General features: G+C 42.5%; 1 protein-coding gene across 6 annotated transcripts in view; it reads right to left on the minus strand.

Moving 5' to 3' along the window:
* Positions 1–25,182, minus strand: part of LOC146606895 (protein NLRC3-like) — a 597,012-nt gene that overhangs the window by 296,646 nt on the left and 275,184 nt on the right. Inside the window, exons 1-5 of one of the 6 annotated variants that reach the window (XM_085349307.1) lie at positions 9,352–9,470; positions 7,921–7,999; positions 7,573–7,759; positions 5,643–7,443; positions 4,559–4,732 (exon numbers count right to left, since the gene is read on the minus strand). In XM_085349307.1, coding sequence (XP_085205433.1) covers positions 4,559–4,732; positions 5,643–7,443; positions 7,573–7,759; positions 7,921–7,999; positions 9,352–9,470 — 2,360 coding nt within the window. Of the gene's footprint in view, positions 1–4,558; positions 4,733–5,638; positions 7,504–7,572; positions 7,760–7,920; positions 8,000–8,991; positions 9,097–9,351; positions 9,471–25,182 lie in introns of those variants that run through there. The other 5 variants (XM_085349309.1, XM_085349319.1, XM_085349323.1 and 2 more) reach the window with 5 other exon arrangements.

Consider the following 25,182-nt stretch of genomic DNA (forward strand, 5'->3'; position numbering starts at 1 on the left):
CGCGTGAGAGAGTTGAAGCATCGCCCCCTTTTTCCTATTGTGGAATGGACTGCTTCGGCCCGTTTTACGTTAAGGAGGGAAGAAGGGAACTTAAACGCTATGGTCTGCTATTCACATGTCTGTGCTCTCGTGCTGTGCATATAGAGCTTCTTGACGACATGACCAGTGATGCCTTTATTAATGCTCTTCGAACCTTTATCGCCATACGAGGAAGTGTTCGACAACTTCGGTCCGATCAGGGTACCAACTTTGTTGGAGCAAGACGAGAGTTCTTGGAATCTGTAAAGAAAATGGACCAAGAAAGCCTAAGACAACTAGGTTGTGAGTTTGTCATGAACCCGGCATCTGCCAGCCATATGGGTGGGGCCTGGGAAAGGCAGATTAGGACGATTAGAAGTGTTTTGACATCCATTCTGGATCATTCATCCAAAAGACTTGACACTTCATCCTTGCGTACCTACCTGTATGAAGTCATGGCGATCATAAATAGTAGGCCCTTAACAACTCACCTGTTGAACGATCCCACTGGTCCACAGCCTCTTACGCCGAATCACATCCTGACTATGAAGTCTTCAGTGGTTTTACCACCACCTGGTGAGTTTGTGAAGGAAGACCTTTATCTTCGCAAGAGATGGCGCAAGGTGCAATACCTGGCTAATGAATTCTGGACCAGATGGAAAAGGGAATACTTGCTGAATCTTCAGCAGAGAGGAAAATGGTACAAAGCACGGAGAAATGCTAAGATCAACGACATTGTGATGCTGATGGACAATAGTCTACCCAGAAATGAGTGGAAGTTGGCCAAGGTAACCAAGGTGTACCCTAGTGAGGATGGAATCATTAGGAAACTCGAGTTGCTAATCAGTGATGCGACATTGGATGACCAAGGAAAAAGAGTTAACAAGCCAGTGTATCTTGAAAGACCTATCCACAAAACAGTTACCCTACTTGAAGCTGAATAGTTCAGAATTCTTGTCTCTGTGATTTATGTGACTAAGGGACTGTATACACTTGCCTTTACAACAAGGTTCAGTTGAAAAATCATTAATGATTTGGTGGGAGTGTGGCTGCCGTCAGCAGCACTTATGCAATTTAAGACAATTTTATGGTTCAAGTTACAATGAATAAGTGAAATACTTTATTGTTAATATATGTGTGTGATGTAATGTATGTTGTTGGTTGGAAATACATTTAAAAAGGGTTTACAGAATGTTTCCAGGGTGGAACCAATGTTTAGTCTGTTGTTTGAGGTCGACGGTATATTCTGGTACACGCTACACTCGGTAGAGCGCAGCATGCTTTCGTCTCTCTCTGGTGGTGGTAGAGACATGTAGACGCATGCAACGGAGTGTCCGACTATGGGAAAGAGTGACACTACAAGAAGCGTTTTCATTAACCCCTGCAAGTTAATGCGGCCAATGAGGTATGCAATTTGTATATGTTGTGATAGAAAATAAGATGTTTGTTTGTGATAGAGCGAGCAAATTTATGGTAACCACGTGTATATGTTAGCATTTTGTAAAGGTCAAATTGTGAGCATTTATGTTGTTTAATAATGTACTTTATTGTTTATTCTCTATGAGAACAATGTACGGTGGAAATTGATTATTTTATGTTGTTGTACAGTTCTCACGGCATCGTTACAGCATCTCTGGTGGCATCGTTGGTGGCGCCCGTGTGCAATAAATGCCAGTAAATCAAGAACGCCTTGTGTTCGTTTTTCAACTTGGAGGGAGTTACAATGCCATCGCCCACGTCCTACACACCACTCTCAGCCACGTGGACAAGAAACAGGGTAACTATGTGTGAATGCTGTTTGTTGATTACAGTTCAGCGTTTAACACAATAGTGCCCTGCAGACTGTTCACAAAGCTCAGGGATCTGGGACTTAACAGCCGTCTGTGTGCATGGGTGTTGGACTTCCTCACTGGCAGAACTCAGGTGGTGAGGGTGGGCAGGTGCTTCTCCAACAGCATCACCATCAACACAGGAGCACCTCAGGGATGTGTCCTCTCGCCACTGCTCTACTCCCTCTACACTTCAGACTGTGTGGCCACCCATGGCTCCAACACCATTGTGAAGTTTGCTGACGACACAGTGGTGTTGGGTGCCATCTCCAACAACGATGAGGCGGCCTACATGGATGAAGTGAAGAATCTGGCATCGTGGTGCCAGGACAACCACCTCCAGCTGAACGTCAGCAAGACAAAGGAGCTGGTGGTGGACTTCAGAAGGGGTCAGCACAGAGACTACAAGCCCATTATCATCAATGGAGCTCCAGTGGAGAGGGTGCAGTCCTTCAAGTATCTTGGTGTCCACATCTCCTCAGACCTGACATGGGCTGCCCACATTCAGGTCCAGACCAAAAAGGCTAGGCAGCGCCTGTATCACCTACGACAACTGAGGAAGTTCAGGGTCTCTCCAAAGATCCTCAGGATTTTCTATACAGGCGCTGTGGAGAGCATCCTCACACAGAACATGACATCGTGGTTCGGGAACAGCTGTGTGAAGGACCAAAAAGCTCTCCAGAGAGTGATCCGTACAGCAGAACGCTGCTGCAGGATTGCTCTCCCCCCGCGTCAGGACACCTACACCAGGAGATGCCGGACTAGAACATCTGTGCCGAGTATAACCTGGAAGTCCCGAGGTCAAAGTGGGAGATGCCCGCAAGGGTGGTGGAGAATGACCAAGCTAAGATCCTGTGGGACTTCCAGATACAGACGGACAAAATGGTGGTGGCTAACCAACCAAACAGAAGAAGACGGCCGTAGTGATCGATGTAGTGGTTCCGAATGACAGCAATATCAGGAAGAAGGAACACGAGAAGCTGGAGAAATACCAAGGGCTCAGAGAAGAGCTCGAGAGGATGTGGAGGGTGAAGGTAACGGTGGTCCCCGTGGTAATCGGAGCACTAGGTGCGGTGACTCCCAAGCTAGGCGAGTGGCTCCAGCAGATCCCGGGAACAACATCGGAGATCTCTGTCCAGAAGAGCGCAGTCCTGGGAACAGCTAAGATACTGCGCAGGACCCTCAAGCTCCCAGGCCTCTGGTAGAGGACCCGAGCTTGAAGGATAAACCGCCCGCAGGGGCGTGCTGGGTGTTTTTATATATATATATATATATATATATATATATATATATATATATATATATATAATGTTCTTCCTCTACACCCCCCCCCAATTTTTGCACATGTCGAGGAGCGTGTCAGGCTACATTTCACTGTGTGTTATACTTGTATAACTATGCATGTGACAAATAAAGAGCCTTGAACCTTGAACTATCCCCAGAACACCAGAGTATTCATCTCCTGGCCTCTTTACATTTTCTCCAATCCCTGTTTCTAGAGTCTCGCCCCATCTGCAGGCAGTCCAAGAGAAACTGCCTCTGCCATTTTCTTCTTCTTAATCTTTGATTTTTCTCTTCACTTTCTCCATTGGGTCTTCTTAGACGCACTTTCCAGAAAGCAGCAACATTTTTTGTGCCCCATTTTTCAAATTGTGCATCTCACTTCAGCTTAATATGTTTCCTGTTTTGTTTTTACACAGGTCATGTAAAAGAAATCCTACCAGAGACTCGACAAAGCTGAACTGAAAGACAGCACGGGCAATAAATCAGAGCAGCACAGAACTTAAGCACACATATATAAGGTGATTTAACAAATCATGTCTGTTGTAAATGAGTAAGCCATTTATCGACCTGACTCAGGTTTTAAATCATCATCAGAAAAGACTGAATCCTGACCTGAGAATCCCAAGTGTACACTTTGGACTCTCCACTGCAGAAAACAGAAGCTTCAGTCCTGAATCCTGCAGGTTGTTGTTACCCAGATCCAGCTCTGTCAGACGGGAGGACTGGGAGCTCAGGACTGAGGACAGAGCTTCACAGCTTCTGTCTGACAGGTTACAGCCACTCAATCTGAAGAAAGGATGACAAGAAGACATGAAACACTTGTGTTAAAGTATTCATGGTGCCATGAGGAGCTACTACATTTACAATATTTCAACACTGTTTCAGGACATGCTGGAATCCTTATTGCCTCATGTTACAAAAGACAAATGTGGCAGTTTACTGTGACTTGCATGGATTCATTAAAAAAACAAAACATATGACATTCTTGCCTGAAAATATGTTAAAAGTTTATTTTGTGACCCAGAAAGAGTAATAAGAGCAATATTAAAACTAAGTAGCTGCAGCCATTGTTGGAAACTGGAATTGGCTGGGCCACGCTATGAATTCTGGGATATGGTTTTTCTATTTTGTTTTCCTGGTGGAAAATCAGGAGAATTCCAGGAGAATGGTGGCTCCGGGAGATTTTCGGGAGGGGCACTGAAATTCAGGATTCTCCCGGAAAAATCGGGAGGGTTGGCATGTATGTTTCCAGGACATGCTGGAATCCTTATTGCCTCATGTTACAAAAGTCAAATGTGGCAGTTTACTGTGACTTGCATGGATTCATTAAAAAAACAAAACATACACACAATGTAAATTTTTTCCAAATGAAATTGATTAAATGATGTTAATTGATGAAAAAAAAAATCGATATCGCTTGATCTGACCTCAGCGTTTCCAGTTTGCAGTATTGACTCTTCATCCCAGCAGACAGAAGCTTCACTCCTGAATCCTGCAGGTTGTTGTTACCCAGGTCCAGCTCTGTCAGATGGGAGGACTGGGAGCTCAGGGCTGAGGACAGAGCTTCACAGCTTCTGTCTGACAGGTTACAGCCACTCAGTCTGAAATCAAGGTGGAAGGGAGACAAGATCAACCAAACAAATCAGAGCTTTATTGCTTTTTTGTTGTTTTTAAGCAGAAATCAGTGAGGTGCTGGTAGATTCTGTTCTTTTGGTTTATTACCCAACAACACACACATACACTAATATTTGTGACTTTTGTAATAGTAGCATTTACAATGCAAAGCAACAGCGATCACAGATTGAAGGGGCCTGAATAAAACTACAATGCAGTGATTTTTAAGATGACCTGTTCTTCCAATTTCCAACAACAGATTTCTCCAACCTTACAGTTAAAAATAATTCTTTATCTCATACTGAATCTTGGTGCACCTCCCCCCAGTTTATTAAAATGAAGAGGTACTGAAGTTGCTGTAAGTGATGTGTGATGCCACTGATTTCCTTTCTGATCCAATACAAAGTAAAATTCAGGCTGGTATCTGCGATACTGATGAAAACTATTCCTTCAGAATCAATACAAGACATAAGAAAATAAGATGTTTTGTATAACATAAAAAGCCTGAATTTTAAAATATTCAGTTAATAATCAAAAACAGATGTGACTGAAAATAATAAAACTGAGAAACATTTTATGGCCATTCGATCCTTTTACAACCACTGCAAGAGCTTGGTTGGCATAGCCGGCAATACGTTGGATAGTAATAAGTCCGGTGGGTGATGGGCTCCACCAGGGCTGCCCTTTGTCACTGATTCTGTTCATAAATTTTATGTTTAAAGGCTGTATCAAAAGTTCATTCAAGTTACAATATTGTGGTCAAAAGTTCTCCTTTTTTCTTTTATACTATACAACTACGCTGTCTCATGGTTTTAGGACATGGATCTGTCATGGAAGAAATCTATGACCACTTTTAATCAACATTTTAAAAATAAACATGATCACAGATTTACTCACAGAGCTTTGTTGGAGGCTTTGACCACTGGCAGCAGCCTCAGAAGAGCCTCCTCTGAAGCAGAGTATTTCTGCAGGTCAAACACATCCAGATCTTCTTCTGATGACAGTAAGATGAAGACCAGAGCTGACCACTGAGCAGGAGACAGTTTATCTGTGGAGAGACGTCCTGATCTCAGGGACTGTTGGATCTCCTCCACTAGAGAACGATCATTCAGTTCATTCAGACAGTGGAACAGATTGATGCTTTTCTCTGCAGACAGATTCTCACTGAGCTTCTTCTTGATGTGCTGAACTGTTTTCTTATTGGTCTGTGAGCCACTTCCTGTCTGTCTCAGCAGACCTTCTAGGAGACTCTGATTGGTCTGCAGTGAAAGACCCAGGAGGAAGCGAAGGAACAAGTCCAGGTGTCCATTTGGACTCTGTAAGGCCTTGTTCACAGCACTCTGGTGGAGAGATTGAAGTTTTGGTTTGTTAAATAATTTAGATTTCTTGGAGGTTGTTTGTTTGTCTTCCAGCAGATTGAGTCCAGAGTTGCTGAAGGTCAGATGGACATGAAGAGCAGCCAGAAACTCCTGAACACTCAGATGGATGAAGCAGAACACCTTGTCCTGGTACAGTCCTCTCTCCTCTTTAAAGATCTGTGTGAACACTCCTGAGTACACTGAGGCTGCTCTGATATCGATGCCACACTCTGTCAGGTCTGATTCATAGAAGATCAGGTTTCCTTTCTGCAGCTGATCAAAAGCCAGTTTTCCCAGAGACTCCATCATCTTCCTGCTCTCTGGACTCCAGTGTGGATCTGTCTCAGCTCCTCCATCATACTTGACCTTCTTCACTTTGGCCTGAACCACCAGGAAGTGGATGTACATCTCAGTCAGGGTGTTGGGCAGCTGTCCTCCCTCTCTGGTTTCCAGCACATCCTCCAGAACTGTAGCAGTGATCCAGCAGAAGACTGGGATGTGGCACATGATGTGGAGGCTTCGTGATGTCTTGATGTGGGAGATGATCCTGCTGGCCTGCTCCTCATCTCTGAATCTCTTCCTGAAGTAGTACTCCTTCTGTGGGTCAGTGAACCCTCTGACCTCTGTCACCATGCCAACACAGTCAGGAGGGATCTGATTGGCTGCTGCAGGTCGTGTGGTTATCCAGAGGCGAGCAGAGCGAAGCAGTTTCCCCCTGATGAGGTTTATCAGCAGCACATCCACTGAGGTGGACTTTCTAGGGTCAGTTAGGATTGTAGTTTTGTGGAAGTCCAGATGAAGTCGACACTCATCCAGACCATCAAAGATGAACACAACCTGGAAGTCTTCAAAGCTGCAGATTCCTGCTTCTTTGGTTTCAGTAAAGAAGTGATGAACAAGTCCCACCAAGCTGAACTTTTCCTCTTTCAGCACATTCAGCTCTCTGAAAGTGAATGGAAATATGAACTGGATGTCCTGGTTGGCTTTGTCTTCAGCCCAGTCCAGGCTGTATTTCTGTGTTAAGACGGTTTTCCCAATGCCAGCCACTCCCTTTGTCAGCACTGTTCTGATTGGTTCATCTCTTCCAGGTGAGGCTTTAAAGATGTCTTCTTGTCTGATGGTTGTTTCTGGTCTGTCTGGTTTCCTGGATGCTGTTTCAATCTGTCTGACCTCATGTTCATCATTGACCTCTGCAGTCCCTCCCTCTGTGATGTAGAGCTCTGTGTAGATCTGATTCAGGAGGGTTGGGTTTCCTGCTTTAGCGATGCCCTCAAACACACACTGGAACTTCTCCTTCAGGGTGGATTTAAGGTTACGGTGACAAACTGCAGCTTGAAGTTCTGAATGAGAAGAAAAATAAACACTCAATTCCAAAAAGAACTAATCTTTAAAACATGTTGCTCCATCTTCCATCTCTGGAAAATGTCTCATTTATCCAGCAGCTTAAATCTTTAGATAAATCCTCTTACTGCTCTGCAGATGGTCAGCCAGCTCCTCCTGCTTCATTCTCCTCAGGAAGTCCACTGTGATCTTCACAAACGCCTCTCTGCTGCTTCTCCTCTGACTCTCTAAGCATTCTGGGTAATCTGGACTCAGAACCTTCTGGATCTCCTTCAGCTCGTTCTTCACAAAAGTGATGATGTTGTCCTCCAGCAGCTGGAACAGAATATTTATGAATGAGCCAATCAGACTGAAATCATGGAGCCAAACATCAGATCCATGTTGGACACACTGACGATCCACTGGTCTATAAAGAGCAGCATGGAGATGACTGTGAACAGAACAGATGTAACAGTAGTTGTTGTACATGTACAGACCATAAATATGGAGTCCAGCTGTGTTTGATGCTGCTGGGCAGACTGACCACTGGGAACCTCTGAGCTCTGCTGCTCCACTCTGTGGAGGAACCATGAAGGATTAGATCAACACAGGATAAAGATCCAGGAGTTTCTGCTCAAATAACTTCATCTGAATCAAGTCTGTCAAGTTTTAAACTCTCAGATTGTGAACATATCAGTAATTTTCAGTCTGTTTTCATGGACGTCCTTTCAGTGGTGATGTCAGGGATGATTTTGAAGAAGCTCATCAAACTGAACCATCAGCAGATCACTGCTCCAAAACCAGAACATGATCCGAGTCTCCCTCCACCACCAGAACACCAGCTTTACTAACGTGGTAGATCAGTGTAGTACAGATCAATAACTGATGAGTCATTTGATCAAAATCACTGAGTGCTTCACGTCTGACCCTCTGATGCTTCTGTAGACATTTTGCATATTTAATGAATGTCTGACAGTTTTACATTCATTCTATGAACACAGTGGAAATGTTGTGTTATAGTCTCCATGTTGTTTCCAGCATCATAAATTCTTAAGTTCAGAAAATTAGATTCTTTCTTCACAGCTGAAAAACAACAACATTTATTCTCTATTGAAATCTGCATCGTCCACTCCAAAGGTCACAATCTGAAGGTAACATCTGGTTTTGTTCCCTGTGGTTAACTCTGAGCATCAGTATGGTGGGATTTATCCACTACATCCACACCACTGTGGTTCAGTGTTGTCCTGATGGAGTAACAGCAGCCAGTATGATCCAGGCTTTAGCTGCTGGGTCTCTGTGTGACCTCTCAGACTGTTTAACAGATCAGACACAAAGAGAATCAGAGCAGCTCTGTTCTTTAAAGACAAACATGAACCCACTCAGGTCACACTTTCCCCACAGATATGAGCATCACTGTCCTCAAACAGCAAATGACCAAGTCGAACATTTGGATCTTTTCTCTTTCATTGTTTTCTTTTTAATGAATCTTTGTAACAATCTGAGGATGTTTCAGGTCATATTTATCCAGGAAACACAAACATGTAAAGGAGTCATCACAGCTCTCTGACCTCGTTGCTCCAGGTTCACCACTGAAGTCTGGAGGATTTAGATGTTTGGACCGGTCACTCCTCACAGACGGACAGCTGGACCCTGCAGACTGTGACCTCTGACCTCTGCAGACACAAACATGATTGAAGCAGCTGTGATCACACAGACTGCAGATAATGCAGCTGTTTCCTGTCAGTAACATCCTCTTAGATTAGAGTTCAGCTTTTTACAGGAAAACTGGACAAAACTGATTTTTGTTACAAACTCATTTTCATTTCCTCTCAGCTCACAAACACAGTCAGACAATCAACCAGAGTCAACACTGATTATAATGTCAGTGCAGAATTATTTCTGTTACTCAGTGAGTTCAGCTCTCTGACCTCGTTGCTCCAGGTTCACCACTGAAGGCTGGATTTTGACCTTTGGACTCGTCACTCCTCACAGACGGACAGCTGGACCCTGCAGACTCTGCTCTGTCCTCCTCTTCCTCCATCATCATCTTCAGTCAGTCTGAGAGGTAAACCACAAACACTCAGTGAGTTCACATTAACAGGAGGAACTGAGTTACAGTCGCTGACCTCTGACCTGTCATGTGACCATGAAACCAGGTCAATATGTCTGTAGGTTCAGTCATCCAGGTCATGTGATCTAAGGAGCTTGGAGAGAAAAGAGACGTCTTTAAGTTTCTGGAAGACGTTTCATCTGAGAAGCTTCTTCAGCTCTAAAACCAAACGGTGGAGAGTCCCAGATATTTAAACCTGAGAGGGAAAGAAAGCATGTCGCTGACCCACCACTGATGTTATTTCAAGGAGGAAACTGAGAGCCTTTGCACCAGGAGCACAAACATCAGCTCCAGCAATGATCCACTGATGTGTTTTTATTCCATGTATGAATGTTGTTATTGACAGAGATGACGTTTGTGTGTCAGTGATGCAGTGACTGTTGTTGTTACCTGTACAGGCTGGTTAGACTCTATGAAACAGATCATACAGATCTCTGCATGTTAGAAGAGACTATTAAAGGTCATGAATGAGACAAAGGCAGGGAGGCGTCCTTTACAGCTAAACAGCAGAGTGAGAGAACAGCCAGCACCTCTACATTTATCACATTATACAGCACATGTATGATACTGACAGGGATGAGAAGAATTTAGTGATTCTGATCCCATCATTGATATTACTTATTGATTCTCAGTAGCTCTGCTCTGACAGTCACCACCATCACTGAGCAGCATATCAAAGACATTTGTGCACATTAACTGCATGTTGTGGCTCAAATGTTTGTGCATGTTGGAGGCATTTCCTCTTTGTTGTGATCAGTGTTGGTCATTACTCAAAACAGTCATTATTACACATATTACACAGAACACTTTGATTAAAAGTAATGGAGTACGTTACTTCATTACTCCTCATAACATTACTTTGATGTTACTGTGTGAAATGAACAAATGAGCATGTAACAACATAAAGCTGAGGTACAGCCCCACACACCAACACAGATCCTGATGAGGTCACGTGATGTTTCTCTGAGTGTTTATGAACACAAATCAAAGATGAAACAGCACAAAGACACTTCAAAGTGATTCTACTGTAGAAACATGAACAGGTAGAAACCTGCAGCCTGACTGCTCATCACTTTGTTACCTGTTCAAGTTCAGCAGCAGCAGCTCACTTTATCATTGTGAAAACAAAAATGTCAAAAACCATTGCTATTCTCTATAAAACAAAGCTGAACAAAAAAATCATTACACACACTTTATTGTACTCTGTTGCTTCCATATATGACTTACTGTCTGGAGATATGGGCTAATGCATATAAAACGAACACTCTTCCTATTTTCAAGTTACAAAAAAGAGCTATAAGAATTACAAACCAATCAAACTATATAGAACCAACTAACATTTTGTTTATTAATCTGAATACCCTGAAATTTTATGATTTAGTTGAATATAAAATGGCACAGATAATGTATAAAGCACAAAATAACTTGCTTTGCCCCAGTACTCAGAAGCTGTTCAAAGTCAGAGAGAGTCAATATGACTTAAGGGGAAGAGATTTCTTTAAAAAAAACAAGATAAGGACAAATATAAAGCAGAGATGTGTTTCTGTCAGAGGAGGTAACCTGTGGAATAGTTCTGACAGGGATTTAAAAAGGTGTAGTTCATTTTCCTTGTTTAAAAACATGTTTAAAAATAGAGTATTAGAAAAATATATAAATCAAGAATGAAAAGAGCAAAAAAAAAAAAAAAAAACAACCTCTTGATTCTTTTGCTTTGATGTAGTTACTTATCTAAGGTGGAAAGTTTTTTTTTTCTTGTTTGTTTGTTTGGTTTTTGCTTTGTTTTCTTATTTGCTTCAGGCCCTGTGTACAGGAGCTGCATGCAAAAAGATATTTTGTGAAAAGGGTTGGCGTAATAAGCAAATGCTTCAGCCAATACCTTTTGATTAGCCTTGTTTCATGCTTACTTGCTTTATGGTCGATTTTTGTTCTGTTTTCACTGAGATATTTGAATGCTAATCAATAAAATCAAAATCAAATCACGGTGCTGGTCTGGGGTCAGTGTTTACTCAGCTTTAACTCACTCTGGGTTCTAGGTTAGCTTAGCGTTAGCATGCTGTGTGCTAGCTTAGCGTCAGAGCTCTGCAGGTGTCTCGTGTGTAAATATTAATCACAGTGACAGTAAAGGAGGTAAAGGGCTGTGACGTCATCACGTACGCTGCGTCCTCTGTGGGCTCTGAGTGAACTCAAAGTACAAACTACAAGTACACAAACACGAACGTAGCTCAGAGTGGCGGACACACTCGGCCTCGTTGGTCCAGCTGTGAGTCCGTTACCGTGAACTATGGAGCGGCAGATTTGTGCTGAACTAAGCTGCACACAGCTGATGTTAGCCAGGAAACATTACACACTGACTTTAATGGAGAGACCGGAAATACAAACACACACAGTTTGTTGTGTGAAGAAATCAAACACGAGCTGAACAAACAGTAAAGTTCCTAAAGACAAACTGTTAAAGGAGGAAACAAAGCAAACTTACAGTTTCTTCACACACCAACAACAAGCTCCACTCCACACCTGGACACTAAACACGGACACACAGGTGAGCTGCTTCCTGGAAGGAGGCGGGGCTCCACCTGAAACTCAGCACAGGTGGGAGGGGCTCAGCTCTGTGTGTGCTGATGTGTTAACTTTAAAAATATGCCGTCTGACTGCTCAGACTGAGTCAGAGTAAAGTTCACATGCTGACGTGTGGAGACATGAAACCTTGTTGTAGCTGCAGGTGTGAACACACTGATCCCAGATCAGCTCTGCTGTATTTGTAACATGAACATTTCTGCTGCAAAGCTTCAAATGTTCAGCATGTTTCTCTGTTTCCAGTCTATAGATCCAGTCACACTTTCTACCTTCACCTGTGCAGTAAAGACTGAGAGCAGAGCTGAAAGCAAGCGTCCAATCAGTGAGCAGCATCAACACCTGAGCTTCATTCAGACTCTGTTATTGAAGATGTTGTTGGTACAAAGTTCATCTGCTGCTCACATGAATCCATGAAAGATTTATTTCACTGAATGTTTCTTCAAAGCTCATTTCAACCTGTTGAAGTCATGAATGAAAGTGCAGACTGAGAGTGGATCACATGATGTTTGAGGTGTGTCATGCAGAGATGGGCAGTAACGCGTTACTTGTAACGCGTTACTGTAATCTGATTACTTTTTTCAAGTAACGAGTAAAGTAAGGGATTACTATTGCAAAAACGGTAATTAGATTACCGTTACTTCCCGTAGGAACGCTGCGTTACTGCGTTACTAAAACCGTGATTTCTTTGCGAGAATGTCTCACGACAGTGACAACAGCTGTGTGCAGATCAACAATGGATCACATATCGATTGTGGGAGAGAGTATGAGCGTGCAGCGTTTAAAGCGTGGAAGTACTGACCTTACTTTGAGTTTGATTCCATAAAAAGTGACAAAAACATTAGCGTCCATCGTGCGTGGGAAGAAAACTTCTTTTTACAGCGAAAAAAACCCCTAAACTTCCGAGCAAGCACCGAGTGCGCAACGACGTAATGCACAACTGACCGCGGCACACCTGCACCAAGGTAAACCTCCGCCTACCCCTAGTCCTGCTTTACAGGTGAAAATAGAGCAACAGGACCGCTGAGTCTTTGACTTTATTTTTTTTCTGCTGCGTTTCACTTGCATCTATTTGAAAGAGTGAGTGTAAACACAAAAAATATTTTATTTTATGAGCTGGAATGTGCAGAAAACAGGTTTCAATGTTAAACTAATTTATTCAAGTCAGAGAATGTTGCAGATAATTACATTTTTGCTTGATGCATAAAGTTAAAAGATTAAAACTGATAAAACAAGTTAAAAAAAGAGACTTTTCCATTTGATTACATTTTGTATGATGGATTATGTAGAAAAAGTAGAATTGGGCTGAAAGATCTATCGCTTTATCACCTATTCAGGTTGTAAATCGTGTTTTTAAAAAGTAACTAAGTAACTAAGTAATTAATTACTTTTGAAAATAAGTAATCAGTAAAGTAACGGGATTACTTTTTTGGGGAAGTAATCAGTAATTAGTTACTGATTACTTTTTTCAAGTAACTTGACCAACACTGGTGTCATGTGACATGTTCAGTATTGTCACACATGTCTAGATTGTCCCTGATATCATAACTGCTCAAACACTGATGATTATATTTGAAGAATTATTCCTGATGGCAGCAAAGTTTGAATGGAGCTCTCTGTCTGTGCTGATTTGTCGCCCTCTGGAGGTCAAAGCACAAACTGCATGATGTCACTGTAACCACCACAGAGACAGGAAGTGTTTTTATGACTGAAACACTGAAATGATGCTAACGGCTGTCGTTAGGCTCACTGACAGCAGTGCTGATGTGTTCATGTCAAACACTGGCTCAGGTCAGACTCCTTCATCCTTCTCCAGCGTGAGGCCGCCCTCAGACCCACAGGAGCTCTGACCTTTGACCTCCTGACCCTAACCATTTTAGTCTTGTTGCATCTTTAAATGCAAATCCTGTGAAATGGTCAGGGGCGGCTCTAGAGAAATTTTCTTAGGGTGGCAAAATCAAAGCCTTTTCCCCCCAAACACATATGCAGGTGGTTACATGTGGTTAAAATGATTCAAATGCAGTAAGTATGCACGTTTTTCATATAAATATAGTCTATAACTTAATTATTGTCTGTACCCACATGATTACACACTTTAGTTACATGAAACATGTGAGTTTTGATGTTATGTACTGTACAGCCTGTATATTAAATACATATGTAGCCCAATAAGTATAAACTCCAGAAAGCTACACAACATGGGGCGCTTCATTTACAAACACAAGTCTAACTTAAGTTTCACTGTTTTTGTTAGAAAACTGTCACATTGTTACAGCTTAAATGACACAAAATGTCAGAAATCTGCACTGTCATGAACAAACATGTAAACCTCATTTTTCATGATTTGTTGGATTCACCCTCTGAGGTCTGAAATACAACCGGACATTTGTGACTCCTTTGAGTTTACGTTTGTATTTCACCCTCAGATTGTTTCATTTTATTTTTTCCTCCTCTTGCTTTGTTTGGTATCTTTTCAGCTCAACTGACTTTAGTTGTTTTTTCACTGACATACTGCATTAGTATTACTATTACTATTAATGTAACTATTACTGATCTGAAATCACACAAAGAACCTAAAATCCTAGCAGTATTTTTTACTGTAAAAAAACCACAGACGTGTTGGGTAAATGTTTATAACTTGAAATGCAAATATAAATTGTACATTTTGTAAACAGATACAACTATTTATCTAAAAATGCAGCCAATACACCTGCTGTTTTTTCATTTTCTACAACCATTTAAAATAGCACTCACCTTCCTTCATTTCCACAGTGTAACATCCACCCACCTGTGTAAAATCCAAAATTCCCATGGTGTTGTTCAAAATGTGCTCTGGCACAATCATAAGCATCACTTGCTGCTGAAAACAAGAAGAAAGCCGTCCTGCTATGGGCTGAACCATTTGTTAATGTGGAGGGGGGGACACTATGGAATATATCCAGTTCTAGCATTTATATTCACTGCTGACTGTAACTACGCTCAAACTGTTAAACTTATTTTAATAAACAACACTGTCATATGCAAAACTGGGGTGGCACTTGGGGTGGCAAGGGATCATTTTAGGGTGGCACTTGCCACCCCATGCCACCCTTCTAGATCCGCCCCTGCTGATGAAGCCAACAGGTTCGCTTCATTTGCAAAAAGCAGATATGAGTTTCTGAGGCCACAGTCTTCTGTGGCAGAAGGGGAATCAGGGGAAGCCCTGGAGGAGTCCACCACCCACCAGAAACAGGTCTGAGCTCTCACTGCAGTTGTAAAGGGGCTACACAGCCCACATGAGGCTGAGGGATGCAGCCTTCTGTCAGACTGTCACTAACACAGAGAAACACCCGTGTACACTCATACTCATGGGCACATACACCAATCAGCCTCGACCCTTTCTTCCTTTGCATTTGTGGTTTGGTGCCATAAATGCACAACATAGAAGAGCCACCTCGACGGGACAACACTCAGCGGTTCATCTGTCTCTCTTCCACAGCATGTCTTTATCCTGTTTTCCTTCTCTCACCCAAACCAATCACAGCAGATGGCCCCGCCCCTCCCTGAGCCTGGTTCTGCTGGAGGTTTCTTCCTGTTAAAAGGGAGTTTTTCCTTCCCACTGTCGCCAAAGTGCTGCTCATAGGGGGTCATATGATTGTTGGGTTTTTCTCTGTATCTATAATTGTGCGATCTACTGTACAATATAAAGCGCCTTGAGGCGACTGCTGTTGTGATTTATATAAATAAAATTGAATTGAATTAAGAAGCTCAGAAACAAAAGTGTCTGGACTTTTTTAAGTTTCTTGAAGACATTTCATCTGAGAAGCTTCTTCAGTTTTACACTGTGTGCACAATTATTATGCCAGAACTATTTTTGAGGATTAATGTCATTATGGACCAAGGACAGTACTCTGGGTCTCCTGCAGAACAACTCAAGCTGTGATACCTGAATGAAGAGCCTCTGCTGCTTTAAAGAAGGAGGCTCGAGGCAGAGGTGAGGTGCAGACCAACCAGCTTTTATTCAGCAACTTTAACAGAAGGATGAGAAAAATAAAACTATACAGCACAGTGATGCTGACTGAAGCCACAGCATTAAACTAAACAATAAATAATGACAACTATTTAATCCTGTATTTCCTACAATAAAGCCTGTTCAGATATTTGTTGCTGATGGAAATGTAAAAGGCTCCCAGGAACCAAAGGACAAAAACAGAGGCAACAGTCACAGCTGCAAAGGATCCCCTAACACATAAACTGGTTCGAAGATATTTTCTAGCTCTGCAGAGGAGCTTGATTGCACGGACAGTAAAAAGTGGATTCAATAACAGCAGCGAGCGCTGAGTGATATAACGGTGCTGCGAGCAGCAGTGCAAAGGCTCACACAGAGACAGCAGCTACACTGTGTGTGGATGTGATCCACAGTCACAGCTGTGGGTTTCAGTCAGTGTGTCTCTAACTTCATGGTCACATTTCAAAGCTTATTGGAGCCAGAAGATGTTCAAGTAAAAGATTTATTGCTGTACTCGTCTACCAGGATAACAGGAGGTTCATAAAGCTGTGTAATACTTCAGCTTTACATCATGGAGTAGTAGTTGTGTCCCTTTGTGTTCATTAGTGTGTTCACACGTCTACTTTAACTTCACTCTGTAATGAAAGGATTCAAATCCCTGATAAATACATACATGCTGACTCTGAGTCTCAGTGAAGGAGGAAAGGATGGATGAAGGCAGCCTAGTGTGGGTCATGTGTGTCCAGCAGTCATCCAGGGCCTGGATCCATCTGTAACAGGAAGACAAAGTCCAGCCTGTAATCATCCTATCAGGCACAGCGTTTCCATCCAGCATCCTGACGACGCTAACAACCCGTCAAACGTCTCCTCTGGTCCACAGAAGTCACACTTCCTGTGTCATGTTTACCTTTTTAAGTGTGCTATTCAAGCCTGTGTGACCAACTCTGACTCTCCAGATTCCATCCTGGTCTCTGCTGCAGCTTCTTCTACACGACTGTTTTCTGTATAATAATATCTGCCTTTCCCGTCTCTGTCCCAGTGTGCCTGCCACTCGTCCTTCATCTTTACCTTCATTATACTCTTCACCTCACTTTCACTGTATTTTATAGTCAAACCTGCACGACTTCTTCTTGCTGCACCTTTTTAAACTTATCGTCCTGTTCATTGCATCAACACCGATATTCACAGGGAGCCATAAGAAATCCACTTCTATCCCTCTGTGTTTGATTCTATACAGTAAATGAAGTATATCAAAAACAATATGTTGCCTAGAGTCTGAAGACATATCACCTGTGCTCACTAGCACGCTGCTAGAGTCCCAGCAAACCACATACCTCCATATTAGTGCGTCCTCCACCCAGTTCAAGCCAGTAACATCACTACCAGCTCCCAGTATAAACTGCCACATCATCTGTAATTCTTTTACTCATCACCAAACTTATTTGTGGGAGAACAAATGCAGCAGCCGTTCTTTTATCTGACAGTGTTGACGCATCAGTAAATATCCTCACATGACCTGAGGACTTTCCCACTATATGAACCTGCTTTTAGTCGCCCCTCCTCCCTCGCCACAAGCTTCCTTTACAACATAACTTATAAAAAACAACTTTATTGACAATCAGCAATAACAATTACAGACAGTCTAGAAGAAGAATCACATGATCAAGGAGCAGAAGTTTATGGTTTTAATAGCTTTTACATTTTGGGAAAGTTTTAAAAACATTGTTTGGTTTTCTTTCTAAAGCGTTGAAAGGACGGCTTTGCATCAGAACAGTAAGATCAGCAAATGAATCCATTAAAGTTCTTTTGCCTTGTTTGCAAAAGAAGCCAAACAACATTTGTGTCACAAAGAGAGACTTCAGAACAGATCAAAGATCACAAACATCAGGCACTGATGGAAACAGCCAAACACAGAAACAGAGGCACCAGCAGGTGAAGGAGGCCTGTTGTAGAAATGACTCTGAGTGCTCAGGTAGAAACGCATGAAGAACCAGTGCGTCTAATATTTGGAAACCAGTCTGTGTTTGAGCGTCCTGGATGAAACACAGATCATGTTGCAGAGCGAGGACGTCGTCTTTCCTCCCGAGTGTGTAACTACAGGACGTGTGCAGCAGGTTTAATCGTCCTCCTGACAGTTACTGATGAACGAGTCCTTCAGGGAGGCTCCAGGATCACTGTGGCTTTTACCAGCTGCTGCTAAACTGAGAGGTGTTGCTGCTTCATGTGTGAAGATGTCTGCATGGCTTTAACAGTGCAGACGTTCCTCATGTGCACCCATTTCATATGTTTTATTGTGATGTTTAGTAACATCTGCTTCCCTCCTTCAGGCAGACGATAAAGTGAGCTCAGCCTTAAACATGTGGAGAGAACGTTTGACCGACAGTCCTGGGACGACTGCAGAACAATGGTTTGTTTTTAATGATAAAGTTTCATAATGGAAATAAATGCTGAGCCTGTTTCATGATGTTGGCCCTGCAGCATCAGGCAGGATTAATACTGTAACAAACGTGTGTCACAGTTATAATGACTTTAAATGAAGACTTGGGTTGGATGGAGATGTCAGCTGGATTTGTGCTGACTGTCACTTTAAATGTTTTCAGTTCAGCTTCTAAATCTACTTTTGTTTTTATGTTTTTTGAGCTGAGCACATGCTCTAAACCTGGTGCTCCATGATTGGTGCAGAAGCTTTAAGCTCCTATTAACAAATAATGACCATGGACTTAGTTGTTACTACAATAACTTATCATTGAGCAACTTGTATATTTAATTTTACTTGTAAAACTATGCAAGTAGAATTGAATGGGGCACAGTGAGCTGAGCACAGGCCCACTCTGTGACACTCAGAGGTTTGTGGATATCATACTGAGAGTATTGGACACAGTGCAGCCAGCTTGCAGCCACTTTCCCACCACTTTAGCACAATGTTTACATGAGACTCAGCCACACTAATGTTCCTGGGCAGACATGTGGTGCAGCATGGCTGATGGCACTGTACCTGCAGCTGTCATGGACAAGAACCACTCAATACCTCACCCAAGCCAAGCCTGTGCTGATGTTGTGATCTGAGACCGAGACACTAACCCAGGATCATGATATGATGTTGTGAGAGTTTCACTAAGAATTAGCTCTGATTACAAGATTTCAATCTATCGTAACTCTAATTTGTATTTACTTCAGTTTGTTCATCTTGGAGCTGTGTGCAGCTGAGGACAGTCTTATTATTACCAGGTGAGGATATGTAACAGCCACAGTCTGTAGAGATGATGTCACCATGGAGTGGTGATGTCACTGGAGCTGCCAATATGTGCTCCAGCCAAAGCTACACCAGAGGGTTGTGCTGTGTAACAGGTTGGTGCAGGTGGTGTTATCTACATTTGAACATTAGGCAACAGTCTCATGAAGACACTTTCTATTGTTCACTAAAGACCAACAATAACAGAGACAAAGGGAGAGCAGCAGAACTAGTGCTAACAATTAGCACTGCTAGCCTGCCCACCAACACCAGCTAATGTTCTAAAAACGATGATCAATGATTTTGCTGTAACGGCTCCAGCTGTCTGTGTCAGGGACACGTTGGAGATGAAGTGAGTGATCCAGTGACAAAGGTTTGGAAACCTGCAGTCAGCTGAGACTAAAGGAGTCACCTGACCGAGAGACCAAATGTTTCACTGAGAACGTCCAGATGAACAGAATCAACCTTTGGGATAATCTGTTCCACACATCCATGTTTCACTTACTGCATTATATTTCCTCATTGCTGTGCACACAGGCCTGTGGCTTATAACCAACTCCAAGTTCAGACTCAGAGGCTGCTGAAGCTGTTTTCTGGAACAGAGACGTGTTGGATATAAAAGCAACTCTTCTTTATGTGTCAGCACTGAGGAAAGGAGCAGCTTCGTTTCTAAGTGTATGAAGGACTGTAGCAGTGTGTGTGTGAGCTTTATTTCACAGACAGAACCATGTCAAAAACACAACTTCAGGTAAAAACAATACAAAATCAAAGAGTCTGATCAGAAGGATTAAACAGAGGAGTGTGGGACTGTTTTTAACAGACAGCAGGTTAAGCCAGGCTGGAGGAGTAAACTGAGCCTCGGTGTGAGCAGCAGTGTGTTTGACAGGAAGCTGAGATAAACAGTCTGGAGCCCATTTAGTGCTTCATATGAAAGTGTGAGGATTTGAAAGCAAATCTAAAATCAAGCAGGAGTCAGTGTGAGAATGATTTGTGCTTTTCCTCAGTCAGATGCTGGGAGTTTCAGTTCATCCATGTTCAGCGTGCTGTGCTTTGTGTAACAGGAGAATATGACAGTATAAATCAAGTCTTCATGTCACTGAAAGCCTCCACAGTCTGCTATGGAGGTGCATCAGTTTGGATTTACAAGAAGAACATTTCTTAAACCTGCCACAAGATGGCGCTCCAACAGAAGGGATGTCCACAGTGTAACACAGACACACACATACTGTGTGAATGTGTGAGTGAATGGGCTTTCAACACAAGGCTTCTGCTGCTACCTTTAATGACATAATTAGCTAACAAGAACAAACTGTTAATTACCACCAAAGAACGGCTCCAGATTTTAGCTGCTGACCATTTTGTGAAACGTTGATTACATCAGCTTATTGTTGATTTTTCAACCTTAATATCAGCTGCTTTAAAGGAGCCTGGTTCTCTGGCAGTAACACTTTTCTTCACTAGATGCAGTGCAGGCACAGTCTGTGTTTCTAAACTACACACTAATGTTCATTGTTGTGCAGCTAAATCCTCCCTCTGGATGGGAAGAATCCCTGTCAGGCTTCAAACACCTGGCTTGGTGTTCTGGAGCTAATGTGTCACCTGTGAGGACTCTGAGATGAACACACAGCAGACACTTCAGTTCTCCGTCTGTGTGTCCTCAGTTTCCCAGCATGCCTTGGCTGTGGTGGTGGAGGTGAATGAGGGGGAACATGCTGCTCTGTCAGCACTCAGGTTTCATACCTGGTGATCTCAGAGGACAAAGCGGCGTTACAGCAGCGCACGTTGATGAGACCTGATGCTCTGAACAGTTCAGACTTCAGCCTCACTCTGAGAAAACAAACGACTGACTGTCAGCAGCAACTACACCTGCTCCATCAGTGACGGAGAGAAGAACTGAGACTGAGAGACATACAGCTGCAGGTCAAAGGTCAGAAACGCCCGCTCTTTGTACGGGTCAGGAGTTAGTACTGCAGAGGTCAGAGGTCAGCTTGCTGACAAACCATTTGAAACAGTTTGGAGCTAAAAGCACAACAGCAGAGGAAAGAAGAGACACTGCAGAGATGATGCAAAATATTGTGTTTTGTTCTCAGCTGTCAAAAAGTGTAACACACGTGTTCCAGCACAGCCTTTGTGTACTTTCACTTCTCCATACTGTCCATTGGAAATCCTGTTTGTTACTTTTTGATTTCAGTCCATGTGTCCAAAGCAAACTTCTGTCCCACACTTTCTCTGCTGACTCTTCACCGATGCTCAGATGATCTCAGATGATTTCACCAGAACTCATCAAAATTCGGGCTCCACAGAAACCCAGACGTCACTAAACAAGCGTAACAAGCAAAGTGAAAACTGGTCGTTCAGCTTTATTGACCAAAGATAAGCTCACATGTCACCTCATGACACAGACACTTATTTCCACAGCATGCACGAGGACTGACAATAAGTGTCTATAAAGCCACTTCTATCTGCCACACCTGTGCTTCTGTCATGGTTGCTCTCCTCTCACTCTGTCATTTATCCACAGTCTGCCTCCCTCTGCTCCGTCAGCTGACGTCCTCTCTACACCACCTGCTGTGTTTTATCCTGCAAAAACACATTTAAGAAGCGTTGCACCGAGTAACGGGAGGAACTGCTATAAAATCCATTTAAAGGAGGTGGTGCTGAGTGCTGTGACTGGGGTCCCACCACTGACATCACGGGTGGAGGACATGTTGGAAAACTGCTACAAAGTGCTGTGCAGCCAGCAGAGCTTACAGTCTGTCCTGTGTGTCATACAGGCTCTCACACTTAGTGTTTCTGTGACACATTGAAGAGAAGTTTGTGTTGTTCACAGTTGTGCTTGTACTGAGTGACAGCTGACATGACCTAACAGGAATAATGTGTCTGTGCTGAATGAGAAGTAACACACAATGAAGTCTTGATGCATCTCAATCATCCAGGAAAGTGAGTCTGTTGCTTCTGTTCATCTGGACGCAGCGTTTTGTGGGAGAAACGTGTCGTCATCATCAGGTGACGTCTTCAGTCTCAGCTGCAGGTTTCAGTCTTACAAACAGGACATTTGCATAAAGACTGAAAGCAGCTGCAGGAACGATGGGCTGGGAGCTCCGTTCCTTCATCTTAATTATGCAGATTCTCAGGACCATTGATCAACAACCACTGATCCATGTCCATGAGTCCCATTCACAGAGATGTGGGAATGGCTGCAGTCACAGCATGTAAGATGGAAATAAATGAGAAGTATTTAGCTGAAGTGGATTTGATTTATGTTACTTCTTTTTTAACTTGTAGTTCTACATTGGAAGATTATTGTGATATTGAAATATAAAAATACATTTATATTCTATTATTTTCTCAAAATAAGCGTCACACTCGTGGAAGCCGGTGTAGCCGCCGAAACGCCTGCATTTATGGAGACTTTCAGCCCCAGGTAGGCCAGTTATGGATCTTGGGATCCACATTATGTCAGCAGCTGTTCTCCACCGTGAACTGTGTTCAAACAAACACGCTCACGCCTCACAGACGACAGCTTACAGTCCTGTAGAGATAAAGTGACTTCGTACAGCCCCGTCTTCAGTCTTGTGGAGATGATCTCGATGCTTTGGTGGATGTTACTAGCTCCTGTGCAGTATTTTGTAAAGACATGATTACACCCCGTAAGCGCGTTAAAATTTACGCTAACAATAAGCCATGGGTCACTAAAAGTGTCAAATCCTGTTTAAGGAAAAAGAGACAGGCCTTTAAAGAGGGGCTGTTACCGATTTTCAGACAGCTACCAAGGAAATGAAAATCGAGATGTTGAAAGCAAAACAGACAAAAACCTTCTTGAAAGCAAATTTGCTGCAAAAACTTTTGGGTCTGCCTGGACTTGTATGAAAACCATAGCAGGGTTTCAAAATCCCCAGAGCAGCAGTCAGGTCATTTTAGATGTTTTAATTCAGACAGAGATTTTCAAATGCTTTAAACATGTTTTATGCTCGTTTTAGTTCTTCTGATTTCAGCGAGGATATTTGGGAACTGAAACAGAAACTGAGAGATACTCAGCACTTTATCATTGAACTCAGCGATGTTAAAAAGGCCTTTCATACAGTCAATGTGAACAAGAGCCAGGTCCTGATAATATTAGTGGCCGCCTAATTAAATCTTGTGCTGATGAACTCAGGCCTATATTTCAGGTTATTTTTAACAAATCCTTGCAAACACAACATGTGCCCTCTCTTTGCAAAGAAGCAGTCGTGGTTCCTGTCCCTAAATCTAAACGACTTCAGGCCTGTTGCCTCACTTCAGTTGTCATGAAAGTCTTTGAAAAAATCATCAGAAATGTGATTATGAAGAGACTGAAGGTCAGCTGGATCCAATGCAGTTTGCATACAGGCCCAACAGAGGAGTGGAGGACGCACTTTTGACTTTACTAAATCTGATTCTTAAACATGTAGAGAGTAAAGGGACTTTTGCAAGACTTCTTTTCATTGATTTTTCTTCGGCTTTTAATACAACACAGCCCCATATTTTAATTAAGAGACTTTTAGAACAGTTTGAAATCAGGAAAAACCTGCTGGGCTGGATTTTAGATTTTCTAACTGACAGGTCACAAAGAGTGAGAATAAATGGGGTTCTGTCTGACCCAGTGTTCTCCTCCACAGGTTCTCCTCAAGGCTGCGTCCTATCGCCCTTATTATTCACTCTCTATACAAACATGTGTCAGGGCAGACATGAAAACAGGGTCATTATTAAATATGCAGATGACTCTGTTATTGTCAGCTTACTGAAAGAGGGTGAAACTAACCACGGCCCAGTCATTGATGACTTTGTTCAGTGGTGGGAGGAGTCTTATCTCCAGCTGAACATATCTAAAACAAAAGACATGGTTGTTGATTTTAGGAAACAACAAAATGGGCACGGAGTCACTTTAATTAAAGGTCAGAAAATAGAGCAAGTACAATCATATAAATATCTTGGGACCATAATCAATGAAAAACTGAACTTTGATCAAAATTGCAAATCAGTTTGTAAAAAGGGTCACCAGCACCTTTATTGCCTTAGGAAACTTGTTCATTTCCACATTGACCAAAACATTTTAACTTTGTTTTCTCGTTCTTTTATTGAGTCTGTTTTATCCTTTTGTTTGGTGGCATGGTTCGGTCAGACCTCTGTCACAGAGAAAAACTCTCTGAATCAGATAGTGAGATGGTCCAGTCGTCTGATAGGTGAGCCACAGTCTTGTTTAGCCTCCCTGTACTCTGAGCAGGTACAGAGGATGGCTTTATCAATCCTTAAAAATGGTTCCCATCCTCTAAGGGGTGAATTTCAGCTTCTTCCCTCAGGACGGAGGTTTCTATTTCCGAGATGCAGGACAAAGCGTTATAAAAACAGCTTTGTCCCCGTTGCTGTCACTGAATTAAATAAGAACTGTTTTTGATTCGAAATATTAAAGTATGTGTCACAGTGAGTTTTATATATTTACTAGGTATGTGTGTTTTTAAAGGGATGTCAAATGCTGTCATTTTCCTGTAAAGCAAATTTACCTTGCCTTTGGGTATAAATAAAGTTACCTTACCTGCAGACGCTGTGCGCAGAGGTTCAGGAGCAGAAGTCCCGTTGTAAACATATCACGGCAGACCCGACGATGTTTGCATGAACGCGCTTTTTTTAAAAGTCAGGTCAAGGCTCCAAAAGCCCAAAGGCGATATAACAGTTTGTGTTTGCTACATGGATCATTGTAGTTCAGCTTTCCTTTGTTATATTTCTTTAAGAGCTCAAAATGTGTTCATTACATAAATCAAATGTAATTTTCTCTGTAGCACTTCATGGATTTCATAAGCAACACACTGTAGTTGTTCACACAAAGCATAAAGGTAAAAACA

Source organism: Diplotaxodon limnothrissa, unplaced genomic scaffold (genome assembly GCF_057381915.1).
Source record: "Diplotaxodon limnothrissa isolate DT_005_m unplaced genomic scaffold, D_limnothrissa_male_GT1.1 unmapped_scaffold_4, whole genome shotgun sequence".
Taxonomy (NCBI): Eukaryota; Metazoa; Chordata; class Actinopteri; order Cichliformes; family Cichlidae; genus Diplotaxodon; species Diplotaxodon limnothrissa.